This window comes from Phoca vitulina, unplaced genomic scaffold, assembly GCF_004348235.1.
Source record: "Phoca vitulina isolate PV1807 unplaced genomic scaffold, GSC_HSeal_1.0 scaffold16, whole genome shotgun sequence".
In the NCBI taxonomy this organism is placed as follows: domain Eukaryota; kingdom Metazoa; phylum Chordata; class Mammalia; order Carnivora; family Phocidae; genus Phoca; species Phoca vitulina.
The window spans coordinates 24,442,592-24,462,555 of NW_022589719.1; the positions used below are offsets into that span (position 1 = coordinate 24,442,592).

The 19,964-nt window shown below is 43.9% G+C and overlaps 1 protein-coding gene across 4 annotated transcripts in view; it reads right to left on the bottom strand.

The window, feature by feature from the left end:
• MTCH2 (mitochondrial carrier 2) overlaps positions 1–19,964 on the bottom strand; it is a 28,887-nt gene that overhangs the window by 1,594 nt on the left and 7,329 nt on the right. The window contains exons 4-13 of one of the 4 annotated variants that reach the window (XM_032414147.1): positions 18,451–18,477; positions 17,823–17,885; positions 16,407–16,464; positions 16,093–16,144; positions 15,623–15,682; positions 14,238–14,331; positions 12,941–12,988; positions 12,138–12,205; positions 10,037–10,112; positions 86–8,224 (exon numbers count right to left, since the gene is read on the bottom strand). In XM_032414147.1, coding sequence (XP_032270038.1) covers positions 8,138–8,224; positions 10,037–10,112; positions 12,138–12,205; positions 12,941–12,988; positions 14,238–14,331; positions 15,623–15,682; positions 16,093–16,144; positions 16,407–16,464; positions 17,823–17,885; positions 18,451–18,477 — 633 coding nt within the window. In that variant the 3' untranslated portion in view covers positions 86–8,137. Of the gene's footprint in view, positions 1–83; positions 8,225–10,036; positions 10,113–12,137; positions 12,206–12,940; positions 12,989–14,237; positions 14,332–15,622; positions 15,683–16,092; positions 16,145–16,406; positions 16,465–17,822; positions 17,886–18,450; positions 18,478–19,964 lie in introns of those variants that run through there. The other 3 variants (XM_032414148.1, XM_032414150.1, XM_032414149.1) reach the window with 3 other exon arrangements.

Genomic DNA, 19,964 nt, shown 5'->3' on the forward strand with positions numbered 1-19,964 from the left:
CCTCTTGTGCTCTTTCTCTCTCTCACTCTCTCTCTCAAATAAATAAATAAATAAAATCTTAAAAAAAAAAAAAAAAGAAATGCTCTTCCTTGCGGGAGAAAGCAAATCGGGGCTGAGTATTTTGCTTTCTGACGACTGCTAACCTGACACCTCCACCCCCAAGTGGAACCCTATATAATGAATCCTCTCTTTATTCCTCATGCTCTGCACATAACCAAAGGGGTCTTTTACCGTCTGCACCTTTTCCAAGCCTCAATTTATCCAGGACTTCCTTCTCTTCCTTCTACGTCTTATACCCTGCCTCTTCATGTTCGAGTGTTGGAGGGCTTTCTACAGAGCCACGCTGCTTTCTTCAGCTCACCGCCTTGCACTGTGCAAGGGTTTCTGCAGATGGGCAGTCCTCATTTTCCATTTTTAGAGCTTTCTATCCCTTTCTGGCCACATTCCCATGTAGGCCTCTAAACACGGGATCATAACTTTTCCGCAATTTTTTCAACTTCTTTTCTACGACTATGTATTCATTCATCCATTCATTCCATGCCCTGCCCCCCCCCACCGCCCCAATGGCTCTTCCTTCTCGATCCAACTTTCTCCTGTGGCCCCTGTGATACCAACAGCACCAGGTAATTCATTGCCTCGGTCGGAAGTAAGGATGGGGGGGCGGCTCCCCGGTAGCTCGCTCTTCCCACTGAGTGAGGACACCGTGCTGATGCACGTGAAGCATTTCTCAGCGGCTCGGCTGGGAGCTGTGCACGGCCTCCCAGCCTGGTGTCATGCTGCCCTCAGGGCATGTCTGGACAGTTGGCAGTGAATTCCCGCAAGGCCACGGCTCCCCAGTGTTCCTCTATCAGTCCTACCCAAAGGCTCCTTCCGACTGGCTCCTCCCAGCTTGGCAGCGTCCCGCTGTGGACAGCCCGCAGGGTTTGGAGTCAAACATAGCCGGGTCTGAATTCTAGCTCTGCCCCTTCCTAACAAGTTGTTTCAATTTGAGCTTCAATTTTTCACACTTTAAAAAAAATGGGGGTAGAATCTGCTTGATGGGGTGACAGAGATAATCTATGGACATATCGGCACATAGAAGGCTCGGCGTCAACCCCTGTGCTCATCTCAGGTTCACGGGTCTTCAGAGCTTATATGCTCTTGGTGGATCGTGTTGTTTTCTTTCCCCTTCTATTCAAACTCCTTCTTTTGACTGGACTGCAAAACCTTCCGTTGATGAGCCCTGCCCCTCCAGCTCAAAGTATATGGTTCCAGGGGGGTGGAGCCCGGATCCCGAGCCCTTCAGCCTGGGCCTGTGACTCAGGCCTGGCTGGGAGAGCAGCGGAGTGCTCCAGACACGCCGAACGGTGTACTGACGGCCCTGTGTTTCCCCGCCAGGCTCCTCCAGGGGATTTTTACTGGAGCCTCCTTAGGAGATAAGTGTTTGTTCTCTGGAATTACAAGCTCTAAGAAGTCACGTGAGTAGAGCTGCCCTTTGGCCTCTTGCTGCTACACTGAGTGAGCCCGTCTGAGGGGGAAACCAGGCAGAGGCCCATGGACGGAAGGCATGAGAACAGTGGGAATCCCGATGCCCTTGTTCCAACCACTTCATTAACTGCTGGCCATTTCTGTTACTTGGGCCAATCAATTCCTTTTCTTCATTAAGCCAGTTTGTTGGGTTTCTCAGTATGGAAGCATAACATGCGACATTGACCCTTTCACTATTATAAAGTCACGGGTTCCCCTGCACGGAGTTTTGTGTTTAACTTCTTAAGTCTGTCCCCCTATTTTAATGCAGAAAAAATAGCAAGACTCAATACATGTGCGTGGCATACTATTAGAAGTTCCTCAGACTTGCAGACCCAGGTCTGAATCCTGGCTTTGTCACTTACTAGTTTGGGGTAAGTGACTTAGCCCTTCTGAGCTTCACTTTTCTCAGTAAAATGGAGGTAATATTTTGCTGATGTGGGTGTTTTATGGGTGTGTGGTAATGGATATAGGTAGGGGCAGGATATGAGATAGGCCATTAAAAAAAATCCTATTAGACAGTAGGTACGTTTATGTCATCTCAATACCTTTTACTCTGCGCAGCTGCCTATAGATGCTGTTTGTATTTCCCTCGCTTCTTCCCAGGTCACATCTTGTAGCCACCAAGGTTTCCAGGCTTATCGAGAGGACAGGAACTCACAGGCTTTGGGAAGAGATGGAAGAGGAGGTGGTGGACAGGAATTTCAACGTTCGAACGGAGAGGAGGTGGAATTGGGCTTGTTTAAAACGTTGGCGACTGCAGAAGTTTACACCCACTTTGTACTTATAAATATCTCTGTCTCTGTCTCTGAGCTTGGCTCCACCTGCACGAAGCTTCAGAGAAGAGAACACAGAGCAGCTGCTAGTAGGTACAAATGTGCAGCACAGAGGAGGTCGTAGGCGGGACACTGGGACCAGCTTGGGCGCAGGGTGTAAGGATTTAAGGATGAAATGGCAAGAAATCTTAAGCAACTGGGTCACCAAGCGCCTTTGATCCCCTGCTGGAAGCCTGTGTAGGCAGAGAAAAGCGGTAGGGTCGGCCTGCCGGGCGGGCCCGGCGCTCCAGCTTTATCTCGGGCCCCCGGGCCGCGCAGGCTGCGGGAAGACAAGATAGAAGGCGGCTGCTTAGCAGAGACAGGCACCTGGGCGCGGGGATGACAAAGTCAGCAGGCATTTCTCGGAATCCAACCGTGACTTCTCAGAAGTAGGGGGAGGAGTAGAGAGGACTCAAGGTCATCTCCGGGTTTTTTAGTCTGGGAAACCGGGCCACAGGGTTGGGCTTAGTCAGGTTTGAGAATGCAAGTTCCATCGAGGCAGCCTTGGGGAGAGGGGCTGAGACGTAACTCAGTCTGAGGATCCTGAAGGACGTCCGTTCAGGCCACAAATGCTTATGGCGCACTATGTGTTAGTTCCCGTTCTGGGGGGGGCTTATCACATGGCAGGAGTACAGCTCTGAGGTGAGGTTACGACTGTTCGAGATGCAATTTCCCTTGCCCTTGACTCTAGCCTCTGCTGACTCCGTGACCTTGCCCGTACTGTCTGTACTCGGCAAGTATCCCCCGCCTCTAATTCTTAAGTAACAACAGCTCCCAATTCCAGATGCACTCCATCAGGCGCTGCGCTAAATGAAACACTCCAATAAGAAAAGCAGTATTCTCGTTTTCGAGATAGGAGCCCGAGGCTTCAAACGATCAAGTAACTTGCCCAAGTTCATGTGGCTGCTAAGTGACAGAGCTGGAAATTGCTCCCAGGATCCTCACTGTCCTTAAAAGAGCAACTCAAATGCCACTCTTTCATGACGCCTTCCCTGGGTTCCCCCAACGGGATGCTAGCGTGCCCTCCGGTGGATCCCACGGTGCTGTTTCAGCTTCTGCTGGCTCGCCCTGCTTTGTACAAGCCACCACAGGGAGCGCGGAGACTCGGGGAGGGCCCTTTCAGCGGACCAGGCTTTGCTGTTCCACACATGGTTCCATTTAATCCTCCCAACATTCCTAGCTTTTATGGCCTTGCCATACTGCACCCCTCCCCCGCCGCCCAGCCAGCGTCCTGGGACGGGATTGATTACACGCCTTTGGTCCCCCGAGGCCCCCGGCACAGGACTGTGTGCACGTTGCGCACTTGATAACTGAGCGCTGCATTTACAAACTCTGAATGTGGGCCGCTGTGGGGTGGCGGGGGGGGTGGGTGGAGAAGGCATGAATGATACTGCGTTCCAGTGGGAAGTGAGCCGTTTGAAGTGAGGTGCAGCTATGTTCTCCCCGTTTTCACCCTCCTTACTCGTTTCCAGACAAAGCACATTCTCTCCAAAGCACATTTTGACGCCAAAAGGGCAGGGCCCCAGACTGGATGGAAAGCAAGTAGGTACTTTCTCTCTTGTCCTTATCTAACCTCTGGCTCCTAATGCTACTCTGGAAATAAACTGCAATACTGAATAGCTTTTCCATGAGCATGCGGCATTAGCAGGGGAGAGTCTGTTCTTCTGGCTGCCTTAGCAAGGTAGGAGCTCGTGCTGCTCGAAGACTTTCTCACCCATTGTCCTGTTTCAGACTTTGGGAGGGGCAAGGCCCTGTTCCATGACTTGCTCTCCCCCGCAGGAAGGTGGTGAATCTCGAATAGCACCTTCGTGTCGGATTTCTGTTTCCCTCCCTCTCTCCCTTGCCACTCTCTGAAGCACTGTTTGTTCGCCCACATTTTGGTGTATGGTACAGATCTGCAGCTAACTGAAAACATTCTTTTTCAGGGTTGCAGTAAGTTGGTTCCAGAACAGTTGTGGTTTTAAAGCAAAATCTGCTTAATTGGTCCCAGACCGGACATTTGGGGCCTGGACTGCAGGTGAATCCACTTATGAGACTAAGGAAAAATGGGCTTTTCAAGATTCTGTCTCCCGGGCATGCAATCATGGCAGACTAGCAGGGCCTGTTGGGGAGACTGAACACAAGCATTGCTAGGGGGCCTCCTCCAGACATCGCTTTAGGCAGCAAACAGATGAGGAAGCGGATTCATATGCACAGAGGTGGCTGGAAGGAAAACACTCTCAGTTGCCTTAGAAAATTAATCGCTGTTACCATCAAAGGTATTTTTCTGAAAGAGGGTAGTTTTTGGTTGGCGACAAAAGAATCTTTCATTCACAACTTTCCCTCTAGGACAAAAACCAGAATGCAAGATTCTGGATCACTTGTCTGAAGAGACAATAAGATGAAGGGTCAATGGAGAAAAAAGAAAATGAGAAGTCACATGTGACATCCTTAGGAGGGCCTAAAAATCTCTGCAAAGGAGATAAAACACGTCTTTGTCTATATCTAAAAAACAAAAACCTCCGAAGATATAAATCACTACGGCACTAAGGGAGGCAGCCTGAATGAACCCATTCAATATGCAAGGATGTTCTAGAAGAATCCATCAGAGGAGCTGACACATCAATCACTTTCAAGAAATGTTATAGCCCAGTGTAGTAGGGAGTCCACACACATGGACTGATGGTCCTCCTAGGAATCCTCACCGTATAATAACTCAGCTTCCCATCTGCATCAACTATCAGAACGGTCGGGGAAAAGCAACGGCGATCATTCCTACTTTAGGCTGTTTCACCTGTTTGTCGTTCTGCAGAGGCAAGAACTAGGTCTGTCCTGATTTCAGACCATTCCACTCTACTCTGTGGGCAGCATGATTTTTGGTTTCATTGCTTTGACCAAAATGCAGGGCCTTTTTGCTTACGTGGCTGAATTACTCATCATCTGGTTCAGTGGCTACTTTTTTTCTCAGCACTTCATAGCCTCCGTGAAGCAGAAAACGTACTTCAGATTCAAAAGACTCAGGTGTGAATCCAGCTCGGAATGATCTATGTAATTTTGAATGCATTACTAATTTTCCTTATTCCTACATTTTCACTTTTTTTCTGAAGTGGGGATACCTCCTCTACCAAAGATTCTGAGAATTAAAACTTACATGACAGGCTTGACAGTCATTACTTTCATTCCTTCCTAATGTTTTTTTTCTCTTCTTCCTCCCTTAACCTGCCACAGCACCTCAAAGTGACCAGCTGCATGGACTGTGATGTGACGGGCTAGTTTTTCTCTAAAGCCCAGCAAGCCTGATGTTTTGGTGGGCCTGCTTTAAAGGGCTAAATATGATTATTTTTCCCCCAACAGATTTTCAGATCAGAGAGAAATAATGCCACTGCTGTGTAAGCCTTGAACTTAGCAGTGAGTAACAGATGCAGTTTCCATTTTGTCAGACTAGTCTGTAATTACAAGCCGTGGAGGAGGGGAGTTTGAAGGCGGACCTCATCTGGTCTGGAGGACTGAGAGACTTCACAGAGAGATGGCTACTAGGATGGAATCTCACTGTACAGGGAGAATCTCAATGCAGCGAGGGAAAGGAGGGTATTTTTAGAGTAGAAAATTATAGTAAAGCTGAGGTTGTGTTTAGGTTCAGAAAAAACTGGAACGTAGAGCTATGTTTTTTGTTTTTTAAGCACGCTCCATGCCGAGTGGAGCCCAGCCTGGGCCTCGAACTCCCGATCCTGAGATCAAGACCCGAAATCAAGAGTCGGATGCTTAACCGAATGAGCCACCCAGGAGCCCCACACAGGGCTATGTTTAAAGTTTCTTTCACCCTAAGGCTGCTTGTATGCCCTATTTTTACAGCCACTCCAAAAGTTGCAGGAAACCCCCAGATTCTTTTCTTCAATCAAGGCTTCAATGACCATCACACTCCCTGGGGGACTATGTCCTGGCAACTCAGCTCAGCACTCCCAAGGCAAACCATTTGCCCAGTTTCACAGGTGCAGCTTACTAGATGATCCTTATTTACACAGGAGTCAATTCATTATTTCTTGCAGGTGGATCTTAAGAGTACCTACATGCATTTAACTAACCCTTGAATAAACTTTAGATGTCTGATTATGTTAACAGCCTATATAATTTCATGGAGGACCACTGGTGTAGCTACCCTTATTGGATCTATAGCTTGGAGGAAGTAAGACTGACTGACTGGACAACACTTAGAAAAATTCCAGGCCTTCCTAAAATTCTTCATGGCCCAACTTGCATAGGCAAAAACCGAAGCCTTGGCGCCCTCTGGCGGCAGACTGGTTTTTACAGTCATAAGCTTCTCCAGTAGGAATAGGCAAGCATGTATGAGCACAGAAGCCACAGGATAATAAACATGGCACATTTTCCTAGATCATCTTTACTGAAGATTTTTTTTGGGGGGGGAGGAAGTGGGTAATGCAAAACATTTTTATATGAAAACAAATGCAGATAATATTGAATAGAATATAAAATTTACATTACTTTTTGAGACAAAGTAAGAGACATCAAAGACATTTCATGCTCATGAGCTTCAGGCTGTAGTCCCAAACCCTGCGGGAGGGAGGAGACCCCGCATGCTCACTCTGATATGATGGGTGCTGCTCTTTTGACAGAGAAATCTGAGCAGTAGCAAATTAAGTGCTTACTCACTGGCAAAATCCCAGTGGATTATTTAAGTGAAACCATATGCTTTCTCATCTTTGAGCATCTGAACTGCTTTTAAAAGGCCTGAGTAAATAGGAGCTTTATGCTTGAGTTGCAATGATTTCCTTCTAAAATGGTTTTTCCCTCCTATGAATGCTAATGTGACTAACTGAGGGTATGACATGCGAGGTGGTCAATATCCTAAGCGCCCTGTGGACCTAAGTGTGCATTACCAGGTATGAAGTTTTAAGTACACTTTCCAAGGGCCGTCACTAGGAAAGAAAAGCAAACTACTCACCTTCTGCAACAACAACAACAAAGAAACAAAATTAAAAACTGAACAAAAGATTGTAAGATGATAATCTGTACAGAAATATTACATCCACGTAGAACTGTAGAATGATACAATTTAGGGACGGGCAAACACTGAGCTCTCAGAGAAGGGGCTACTGCTGCAGTATTCGCTGCTCATATTTTACACAAGAATTTCTTTTTGGGGGAAAAAGAAGCCAATATGCTTCCTTTCCAAATCTTGCTTGTTCTCTGTAATTCCCTCCCGCTTTTTTGTTGTTGGCAATAATTTATTACTTTGCAGTAAGAGACTGAAGGAGTACATACCCTGTGTAGAGATTTTCCACGGTCATTAGCAATGGATTATCTTTTTCAAGGACGAGAGACAGGGTTAATCAAACATGCTTAGAAGCATATAATGGGAGGCAGATTCTGATGGATGCCGAGGTTTTAGGGTCTACTAAAGAAAAGGTAATTCATAACCTCCCATATAGTCTACCTTATTACATTTCTTAAGTTCTGTAGAATTCTTTCTTTGTTCTTGAGAATGTACTCTACATTTTACAAAGCCTTAAAATTAAGACTCAAATCACATAACAACCTGCCTATACCTTTTGGGAAAATGCAATTTTTTTTTCCTCCCTGTTTAAAGAATGAGTCTGGAGCAAAAATGTCCCACTTCAGAATAACTAAAGGGGGAACATCAGTGGTAAATTATGTAGTGCTGATAAAAAGAACAAAAAAGGCAGACACCAAACACCTCCATTTTCCCAAGATTAAATGATTATTAAAAAAGCGCGCCACACTGTATAGAAATCAACATTCTCTCCCATAATTCTGTGCATCTGGGACTATAGAAATGTCACTGTCCCTGCCCCACATCTTCAAATTAACATTCTCAGGTCACAACAATAAGTCTTCCCAAAGGGGACCTTCCGGAAAAACAAGCTATTTCCTCGGCTCATATTTCCCTGGAAAAAAAAATAAAATAAAAACAAATAAAGTCTAGTGTGAACATGAGGTCAGCCAGTCCAAATCAGCAGAGATGCACCTGCACACTTTTCTGGAGATGTGACTAAAAAGGGCCAGGACAAGACTGGGGCTCTCACCACGGAGCAGCAGTGCGCACTCTGACCCCAGCCGAGCTTTCTGGGAATTCACTACGATGCTGCCACGTGGATAAGGCAAGGATCTCTTATTTAGACAGAACTCCCAGTTCGGATTCTGGCTCTGCCACTTGCTAGCTAGGTTATCACATGAGTCAATACATACAGAGTGCTGAGACGGTCCCACCACTCACTAAGGGCTAGCATTTATTTACTTTTTAATGGAATGGTCAGATCTCCAGGAAGTACTTATAAAATCTTACAATGAGAGTAATAATGTTGTAAGCTTAATTGAATAGACTGCACATAGATCCCACTCTCACAAACACAGGCTGTGTAACCCTGGATTATATAATTAGCGTTATTTAACGGTTCAAAGTCCCAATTTCTTCAGATGTGAGGTGGGACGATAAAGAATGGTACCTATCCTCACACGGTTATTTTGACGGTTACAGGAGCTGATGATACACAGGAGGCTCTCAGCACGATGCCTGATATCCAGTAAATACCCCACCAAGATTTGTTGTTGTCCTAAGCACTTAGAGGACTGACAGCTCCCTAGGTAAGGTATCTGATACCCTAATACATTTTCTATCTACTTTCTTCGTACAGTAGGGGGTTAGTTAGAAAGTAGGGAAAGAAGGGCCATCTTTCCTTTTAAATGGGGACCACAATAGGAGATTGCCCAACAGAGAGTGTAAGACTCAGAATGAAACCCAGAATGTTCAGTTAGGTCTGCATGGAAATGATCCAGGTGTTGTGGCTTGGCTCCACAGAGGGGCTTGCCTGGCCTGCATGCTGGGCAAAGGCAACTATGGTAGTGCTTAGGCCTTTTCATCTGGAGTTCAGGCTGGGGGGAGCCCGAGCTCTGTGAACAGAGGCCTTTCTCACACGCATTACTAGTGCTATCGTTTAGTGCGACAAAGAGGTTCCTCATACACTATCTTCTACAATCCTTGAAAAAGTGCTTGCCACTTAAAAACAGCTTTAAACTGATGGCCACTTAAAGTGATCCTGTGTTAAATTTCGCACACAGCCACCCATTATTTTGGTTCCTAATAAAGCTCTGCCTAGACTGGCTGCGAATTTTTGGTTGCAGTTGACACACTTCACGCAGTAACGAAGAAGAAATTGGGAGTCTGGATAAAATCATTCTCTAAAAAGACTCTAGAAGTAAGAGACCAGCTCCATCATCATCACTGTGACAAATAATGTCATAAACAACCTCTTGTTTCTCAGTTTCCTCTCTACATACTGGAGAAAAACACCTGAATATATGAAGAGATCCTGAGAAGTTACAAAGAGAGGTGACGTTAGAAAAAAATAATCTGAAACTGAGGTCATCGTTTTAAAAACCAGGATAACTGCCTACCCAGACCCTATTTATAATTTGAATGTGATCGCTCAAATGGCTTCTAGGTCACATCTAGGGATTCTTAACTCATTACCCCTCCTGATACTTCTAAGCAGCACATCTTACTGCTATGCTGGAGTGACATACAGAACAGTGTAAAGGGTACATTAATTGGTAACTAAAGGGTAACCTACAAAAATTAACCTGGGATTCCAGAGACATTATTCAAGAAGACAAACAAAAACAAAACAAAGTACGAGAGAGAGGAGGGGTGAGGAGGAAGGGAAGAATGGAGAGAGAGAGAGAGAATGAGACAGAAGTACCTCTTTTTGTAGCATGCACCAGCAATCTATCCAAGAAGTATATACTGGGGAGTAAGGAGGGCATCCACCAGCAAGCCTGAAAACAGGGGGGAAAAAAAAAGAGCTTTTCAAATTAACATTTCCAAACCATTCTCTCAAGAGTTCGATAAATCTTTGCCAAAATATTCTCCTACCTAGAAAGTTCCCCAGGAGGCAATTTTAGTTTTAATGGAACAAATTATACTGGAGCAGGGAAAAGAAAAAGCATCCAAAAAGGATTTCCCTCCCTCATATGTGGGTCTTTTTTTTTTTTTTTAAGAATTTTTATTTTTTTTAAAGATTTTATTTATTTGACAGAGAGAGACACAGCAAGAGAGGCAACATAAGTAGGGGGAGTGGGAGAGGGAGAAGCAGGCTTCCCGCGGAGCAGGGAGCCCGATGTGGGGCTTGATCCCAGGACCCTGGGACCATGACCTGAGCTGAAGGCAGATGCTTAACGACTGAGCCACCCAGGCACCCCGAGAATTTTTATTTTTAGGTAATCTCTATACCCAATGTGGGGCTCGAACTCACAACCCTGAGATCAAGAGTTGCACGCTCCCCGACTGAACCAGCCAGGTGCCCCTCATATTTAGGCTCTGAAACAAGTAAACAGAAACTTCAACCAGTTATGAATTTTCAAAAACATCCGGGTTTTTAATTTGAGGATGAATGTAATTCCAGAATATAGCAATTATATGATTAAAGTGCAGAGAAAGGGGATTTAAAAACTAAGTCGGGGGGGGGGGGCCCAGGGTGGCTCAGTCGGTTAGACGTCTGCCTCCTGCTCAGGTCATGATCCCAAGGTCCTGGGATCGAGCCCTGCACTGGGCTCCCTGCTCATCGGGGAGCCTGCTTCTCCTTCTCCCTCTGCTGCTCCTCCTGCTTGTGCTCTGTCAAATAAATAAAAAAATAAAATGTTTAAAAACTAAAAACTTGGGGCGCCTGGGTGGCTCAGTCGTTAAGCATCTGCCTTCGGCTCAGGTCATGATCCCAGGGTCCTGGGATCGAGCCCCACATCGGGCCCCCTGCTCAGTGGGGAGCCTGCTTCTCCCTCTCCCACTGCCCCTGCTTGTGTTCCCTCTCTCATTGTGTCTCTCTCTGTCAAATAAATAAAATCTTAAAAAAATAAAAAAATAAAAATAAAAATAAATAAAAACTAAAAACTAAGTGGTGTTCAAAAGAACCTAAATAGGACAATGCATCTAAACTGTGGCGGCCACATGCTTTACTCACGTATAACCCATAATCACTTCCTCCCTAAACATTTGTAAGGAACAGTAATACATTCAACTCATCCTTCAAGTATGCTCTGGGCTAAAATGTGGCCACCACCCTACCAATCACAAAACAAACAGAATGCGACATGATATGAAATATGACAACTATGTTCAGAACTCCACACGGCTCTCTGCTTGACCTCTTGTTTGAAAACCATGACAGGTCTCATGGCACACTGTGTCAGGGACTGTATTGGAACAGTCCTGAATTAAAGCACGAGGCAAAATTTCTGCCCAATGTGGTGCAGGCACTGGGCATCCAGAAGCTGGAAATGAGTGGTGCCTACCGCCGTACCACCACCCACCCTCCCAACCGAATCAGTGAAAGGTTAAGAAACTTCCCATGAAAAAAAAGAAAAAAAGAACCTTTCTAGGGACCAAATTTCCTACTTTTCTTTCTTTAAAACTTACTTTCTCCATGCGGCCCCTAGGAAAAACAGGTACAGGCTACCATTCAATCCCTGACATACCCTTTGTAACTTTCATAAGAAGGAGGATAAAGGTTTAAAATAAAGGAACGGTGTGGAAATAGAGTAATTTGATCACAATCCCGCCTGAACTACAGGCAAGTGTACATTATCTGTAAGTACTTGAGAAATATTTTTATGCCCTTCTCTATTCTAAAAGAGGACATGAGGGGGCTGCTTATAATATAAATCGACGCCATTGCTTGTGCATGGAGCAGACAGAGAAAAAATTCAGGCATCAACTGTACTTTTCTTCCCCAAATCTCTCCCTGGACTGCTCTGCCTGTCAGGTGTTCAGGCAGCCAACTACCAGGATAAGAAATGCAAGGCACTTACCCACAGTTGTTGACAGCCATAAGATTAGAGACAAGCACAAAGGGATAGGTCAACATACTGGCAAAAAACTGTAAAGTGGTAAGAGACAGCTAAGTTATTAGGTCATTCCGCATCTTTAGTCTCTTCTTTCCTCTCCCTTCAAGTCCTAGAGCCACTGCGGCCAATACTCCAACGCTGGTTTTGCTTTCTCAGCATCCCAGGGAAGACGAAATCACACATTTTTGAGCCTGAATAGGAGATGCTTCCTCCTAACATTCCACTACATCCAACAATTTAACAAAAGGCCAGATGACTTCTCTTATTGTGATTGAGTCCTCTTTCGAGTAAACTGAAGCACATTATTTAACAGAAAAAGTAAACACAATTAAATACAATGAAGCATTTTGAAACACCCCTGGAGACAGTAAGAAAATGTGAGTGTCCTTCCAAAGATGATGGAAGCTACTTCAGAAGTCAACTACTGGAAGACTTCACTCGACTCAAGAGGGTGAAGCTCTCCGGGGCAGGATCAGCAGGGTGCAGTGGGAAGCAGGCCTGAGACTTGGAGGCCAGGCTGTGGTGAGAAACGCCCACCCCCCGGCAAGCCAAACAGACCAAACCATGTGGGCTTGTTAGTGCCGTTCCTGTGACGCAGGGACTCTGGGTTATTCTCACCTCTGACAAACATTAACGAACTTAAGAGACTCTCCTTTGAGACATCTCGTTGTCTTAAAGCAGCGATAACACATGACCCAGGTGAAATTTAAAAGAAAACAAAACAAAACACAACTATCCCTAGGTTAAGAGGATTTAAAAAAACTCACTCCTGTGACAGCTTGGGAATAACTCTTCATTTCACTCATGGTGGAAACCTAAAACACGAAGAAAGCCTGTATTAGAACGAGTAAGAAAATGAAGATGATGTTAAGAGCGAACTGTCCCCAACCATATCAATCTATTCTAAATTTTTAGTGTCTCTGACAGCCGGAAAATTAATTTCAAGATGAAAACATAAAATACTGATTATGAGCATAAAAAGGCAGTGGACAAAACGATCAACTTCGTTCAACATGAAGAGAAAACTCGCATGAGACTACGATGGCTGAGGAGCAAAAAAAAAAAAAAAAAAAAAAAAGGCAGTGAGACTGGTAACCTTTTGCCATGTCCTAGAAATCCAATCCCTGGAAACGACATTTGTGGTGTATCCGAGGGACAAGTCACTACCTCTATATGCGCCCAGCTGTGTCCCAGATGCTGCAGAGACCAGTCTCCGTACTCTAGAAGCGCACTGTGTGTGTGGGTTTAGTCCTCCCTCTGTGTGTTCTATTTCCCACCATGCTATGGGGCTGCCTCCGCACAGAGAGGCCCGCAGCTTCCAGGAAAGGCTGATTCTCAAAACCTCCCAGGCTGAGGTTTCTAAAAAGCCCAAACCAGGAGTCCCTTTAACATTTCAGATTAGATGAAATACCCTTGATACAATATGAAACTGTCCTGCTTCGCAGTGTCCTCAAAAATCACGGATCAGTACAGAGGTGATCTCTTCGCAGCACAGAGACAGGGCTAGATTTCTTAGGCTTCCTTAGCTATACCCTAGGGACTTTTTAGGTGCATCTTTCTATGGTAAATAGTCTAGGTCATCCCATTAGCCTTTGAAAACTTGACTGACAATGTTTAGCCATATAACAAGTCTGGCAAAGTGCCGCCTTATCTTTTTTTTTAAGTAGGTTCCATGCCAAACCTGGGGTTTGAACTTGCGACCCTGAGATTAAGAGTCACATGCTCTACTGTCTGAGCCAGCCAAGTGCCCCACCACCTTACTTTAAAGCTAACCAAGCTGGGGTGCCTGGGTGGCTCAGTCGTTAGGCGTCTGCCTTCGGCTCGGGTTGTGATCCCAGGGTCCTGGGATCGAGCCCCGCATCGGGCTCCCTGCTCAGCGGGAAGCCTGCTTCTCCCTCTCCCACTCCCCCTGCTTGTGTTCCCTCTCTCGCTGTGTCTCTCCCTGTCAAATAAATAAACAAAATCTTTAAAAAAATAAAAAATAAAAAAATAAAGCGAACCAAGCTGCCCAGTGAATACGATACAGTCAGCACCAGCAGCACATCTTATCAAGATCACACCTACCCCACTGTCCAGGGCATAGGTATTGACGAGGTAGGCCAGTGAGTTACAGAGCCACAAAGAAATGATGTCACCTAGGAGGCGAGGAATAAGACCCCTACATGAAGAAACAACAAAAATAAGAACCAAGAATTGTGATCAGTAAAAAGATAATCCACTCAATACAAACACTTCTCAAAGAGAGATTTCAAAGTCTTTGAGAGAACTGAAAAGACACTGAATGCCAGAATCTAGCGCTAACTAGTTCATTCCAGTTAACGTAACTGTACTTGAGGTTAATCTCTAATGACTTTCATTCCCATTTTTCAAATGCACGCCAGCTATACCCCCTCAAAGCTACACCCAATGGCTCGCTCACCTTACTATTAAGAACTATGAGCGGGGGGACAAAAATGTGCCTGTTTTGGAGAAGAGACTTAAATATGGTTTTGGCTAAGCTACTTGATATTCAAATTTGACAGGGCCGAAAATGACCACAAAATTACCAAATGAGAATGGCCCAAACAGAGATAGGTGAGGGACATCAAAAAACACCAGGGCCTAGGTGGCCTAGGTGAGGCAGCGGGATGAACCTCACCCCAGACTGAAGACCGGGGTTCAAATGCCACTTCCATCACTTATCAGCTGGGTGACGGCAGCAAATGAACCCCCCAGAGCACCAACTTTTTCTATTCTCTAAAATAAGAACATAATAGCTAGCCTATCTCCTAGACAATTTACTTATTTATTTTTATCCTTTTTTTTAAAAGTAGGCTCCATGCCCAACGTGGGGCTTGAACTCAAGACCCTGAGATCAAGAGCTACATGGTCTACCAACTGAGTGAGCCAGGGGCCCCCTTTTATTTGAGGCTATGACACTCAAATAAAAACAGTTAATGGAAACACTCTGAAAATGAAAGAGGACCATTTCTAGTTTCTGCTGTTAACAGAAGAACGAGAGTGATAGTCTAAGTTCTTCCAAAGGAAACCCAAGGGAATGAATACAGCCTTGCAAAAATGTATTACTCTCAGGATAAAGAAGATAATTTTCCCATTTTTCAAAAATTAAGTTTCCCCAGTTTATCAACTGTATATCATTAGGAACTTACTATTAAGGTAGAAACTTGGAATGAATTTAACAAAATTTTAACAGAACTGAAAACAAAACAAAAAAATTCCCAAACAAAAAACAAAACCCTAATATCCAATGTTTTAGATGTCTAGAAGCAAAAGTTTGGGATCTTGACAAGAGAATTCTCGAAGTCAGAGGGGCTTTAACAGAGCTTCCCATGAAGTAAACCCAGAGAGTACATCTTCTCCAAGGACTAAACAAAGAGTCGTGTCCTGATTTTCATTAAAGCTTTCTACTCCCACAAATAATTGCACACGTAAGTCAACAATTTACTTACGCAAAAAATCCTAGGATGCCCTCTTCGCGATAGATGGTTACTATGGAGTCATAAAGTCCACTAGGTACAGAAGATGGAAAGGCAAAAATGCATGAAGATTATTTTGGAGCTATTAAAGAAAATGTTCAATTATCACTTTTGACAAGGGAATTTATGTCCCACTCCCTTTTCTGCCACCCTCCCTCTGCAAAGACAGCTGCATTTGGAGACAGGAGTGGAGATATCACGACCTAAGGGTGTAGTCACATGGAGTCAGGGTGAGTTTTGGCTTCAGTGGCCCTGCAACTTACTCTGAGATCCTGGGTAGGTTCCTAAACCTACCTGGGCCATTTTCTTCTATTTTACCAGTTTTTGTTCATTTTTGTGCAGAACAAATGATCTATCAATTTGTTCTGTAAACTCTAAGGCACCATAAAAATGTAAAGCACTTCAACAGATCTCTTGGAGTACTGGAAAACAAAAACACTTACCAGTACTTGGATTCTCTGCCAATGAATTGTACCATAGATCTCAGAGTGATCACTGCAGAACATAGAGAAAAGATTTTTAAAACTACGTCGAGATAAATTTTGATAGCTCTGAAAAAGAAAAAAAGTTTTTCCACCTAAAGACACTTTGCTCTCTGGATAAACTGGATAAATGCCAAAACAAGCAGGCAAACAAAAAACAACACACGCAAGGCACTTTAGTGAACTCCCATATCAACCTATCTAAGCAGTCAGGAGAGATCATGCTATGAAAGTAAGGTCACAAATCAGATTTCAGTTACCAACGGTAAACCTACCGTGGAAGGGATGTGTGATGAGGGTAGCAGCAGAACGGGCCATCATCTCTCGAGTTGTCTAGAAACAATCAACACACACGTCTGAAATCTAAATAAACGACACTCAGATTCCTGTGAGAAATAACGTGGGTGACACGGCACTCCTGCCCTGAATGTGATACAATATAATATATTGTCAGTCCTTGCATACCTTTTCCTCACGGATTTCAATGTTCTGTTATGGTTACCTCTCAAAATTGATATGCAAAGCAGATTTCTCTTATCTTCTCAATTTTACAGATAGAAAAAAAACAAAACCAAAGAAGACGAAGAGGGTCACCAGCAAACAGTAACCAAGCGGGAATAAAACTATGCAGCCTGGTATTTAGATTTTTAAGCTGCGTTCTCCCTGTGGGCGATTTCAGAGATCTCTGAGATCTATGTTATTCAAATGTCAGGCTCTGTTTAATCTGTGCCTACGTAACAGCTCTGATCAGTTTTTCCACCACAACCCTGTGACTGTGCAGTATCTTAGAGCTGCTATTTATCCTAGTTTACCTTTCTTGCCCAGGACTCTGTAAAGAAGTAGCAGAGAAAATTAAATTACAACACTGGGGAGGTAGGTAGTGAATAGAGCAGGTCTGTTATTCATTTATGCATTTAAACATTATCTTCAGTCATCTAGTTAAGACATCCCTCGCCCCTAAGCCAATGATAGTCGTGAGAAGAGCCTGTGGGACAGAATGAGTTAACTCAAGTTAAGAAAACACAAAAACTACTAAAAAAAAAAAAATACTAATACGTGTACCTCTACTTTTAAAATAAAGTAGAAAATTTACAGAAAACAAAGTTGATTCATCTGACATCTAGACCTGCTTCTTTTGGAATATATATTTTAGAAGGCAGCATTTACTGAAGACTGTGATCTCACTAAAGACAATTAAACAATGTAAAGACTAAGAAATAAGACAGTAGTTTTGGAAGCCATAAATATTAGGTCAGGCACGAAACAAGCTGCAATGGCAGAAGAAGGGAATGGGAAATGGGTATGAGGAACAATTCCAAGTCAAATAATGTTGTAAAAGCATCTCCAGATAGATAATATCCAACACACGAAGGGCCTGGCCACTACTTTAACACCCCTGTGTCAGAGGTTTACACCTCTGTTAGAAGACTCAGTAGAAACCTGTTCAATTTTAAAGATGAAATGAGTGGACAAAATTAGTTTCCTTGAAATGCATCTAATCCAAATAGCAAGCAATGCTTTTTTCTCTTTTTTTATGGTATACATGTAGAAAAGCCCAAATTAAATTGAAGGTCTAATTTCATTCAGAATAAACACTGAACACACAGGCCTGATGATCCTGATTCCACAAACTGCCACACTGCATACACTGTGATTTAGGGAAACAGCAGAGGACACAATCAGTCTCTTACCTCCTTGATAACTTGGTCAAAGGAAGGTGTGACTTCTTTCTGTACATTTCCGGGGCCTAAATCCTGGAAATCAAAATGAAAGAAGAGAGGTATCTTTTTTTTTTTTAAGATTTTATTTATTTATTTGAGAGAGAGAGAATGAGAGACAGAGAGCACGAGAGGGAAGAGGGTCAGAGGGAGAAGCAGACCCCTCGCTAAGCAGGGAGCCTGATGTGGGACTCGATCCCAGGACTCCAGGATCATGACCTGAGCCGAAGGCAGTTGCTTAACCAACTGAGCCACCCAGGCGCCCAAGAAGACAGGTATCTTGATGGTTTTATTTTTTATTTGATACTACTGTTATTTTTCTAAAGGCTTTATTTTTTTAAAGTAATCTCTACATGAAACATGGGTCTCGAACCTATAACCCCAAGATCAAGAGTTGTACCCTCCACTGACTGAGCCAGGCAGGCGCCCCTATCTTGATGGTTTTAAATAGAACTATTCAAACCGGTGGCCACCCTGTATGCCAACACTCACTGAGATGAAAGGGGAACTGACTGCTGGTCCCTTCTCCGAAAGACAACCAAAGAGCAATAACAACTTGCAAGGGAAATGGGCCCACGCATACAAATCAGCTCCAACATACCTCAACCTTGTCACATTCCTGGTAATGCTACAAAGAAGAAAAAAAGAAAAGAAAGGATGATTAGGGCTGTCATAGTGTCACTGAGAGAGGACATAAAATGAAAAGTTTTTTTTTTTTTTTTGGCTGCATATCTCCAGTAATTTCTATTTCTAATTAATCAGTTGGAAAGAAGTGTCTCTATGATGATCTTATTGCTAAGTTTAACATATTGGCCAGCTGGAGGAATAAGCAAATGCTCATGGAAACTCTTATCTAAAAGAATAGGAAAACAAACCAAAACTAAAAATCCAAGGGCATTATTTACTACACATACACATTTAGCAGAAATAAGCTGGTAAAAACATAACCTAGCACAAAAGCTATGGAAAAAGCCTCATGGCTTTTTCATGAAAAAGCAGAACCGGGCGCCTGGGTGGCTCAGTGGTTAAGCGTCTGCCTTCGGCTCAGGTCATGATCCCAGGGTCCTGGGATCGAGTCCCACATCGGGCTCCCTGCTCAGCGGGAAGCCTGCTTCTCCCTCTCCCACTCCCCCTGCTTGTGTTCCCTCTCTCACTGTGTTTCTCTCTGTCAAATAAATAAATAAAATCTTTAAAAAAAAAAAAGAAAAAGCAGGACCGATGCCAAACAACCCGATTAAAAAATGGGCAGAGAATCTGAATACCCATTTTTCCACAGAAGATATACAGATGGCCACCAGGCAAATGAAAAGATGTTCAACGTCACTCATCATCGGGAAATGCAAACCAAAACCACAACAAGGTATCACCTCACACCGGTTAGATTGGTTATCACCAAAAAGACAAGAAATAACAAGTGTTAGAGAGGATGTGCAGAAAAATGAACCAATACTGTTGTTGGAAATGTAAACTAGTACAGCTACTGTGGAAAACAGTGTGGAGGTTTCCTAAAAAAGTTAAGAGAACTTTCATAGGAGCGCCTGGCTGGCTCAGTTGGTAGAGCATGGGACTCTTGATCTCAGGGTTGTGAGTTTAAGCCCCATGTTGTACATAGAGATTTTTTTTTTTTAAGATTTTATTTATTTATTTGACAGAGAGAGAGGGAGCACAAGCAAGGGAAGCAGCACGCAGAGGGAGTGGGAGAGGGAGAAGGAGGCTCCCCACTGAGCAAGGAGTCTGATACGGGGGCTTGATCCCAGGACCCCAGGATCATGACCTGAGCCAAAGGCAGACACTTAACCAACTGAGCCACCCAGGCACCCCACGCATAGAGATTACTTAATAAAACAAACAAACAAAAAGAATTAAAAGAACTACCATAAAATCCAGCTATTCCACATCTGAAGAATATGAACACTGATTTGATAAAATATATGCACCCTGATATTTATTAGCAGCATTATTCACAATAGCTAAGATACAGAAACAACCTAAATGGCCATCGATGGATGAATGGATAAGGAAATTATGGTATATATGCACAAAGGAATATTGCTCAGCCATTAAAAAAAAAAATCTTGCCATTTGTGACAACATGGGTGGACCTTGAGGGTATCA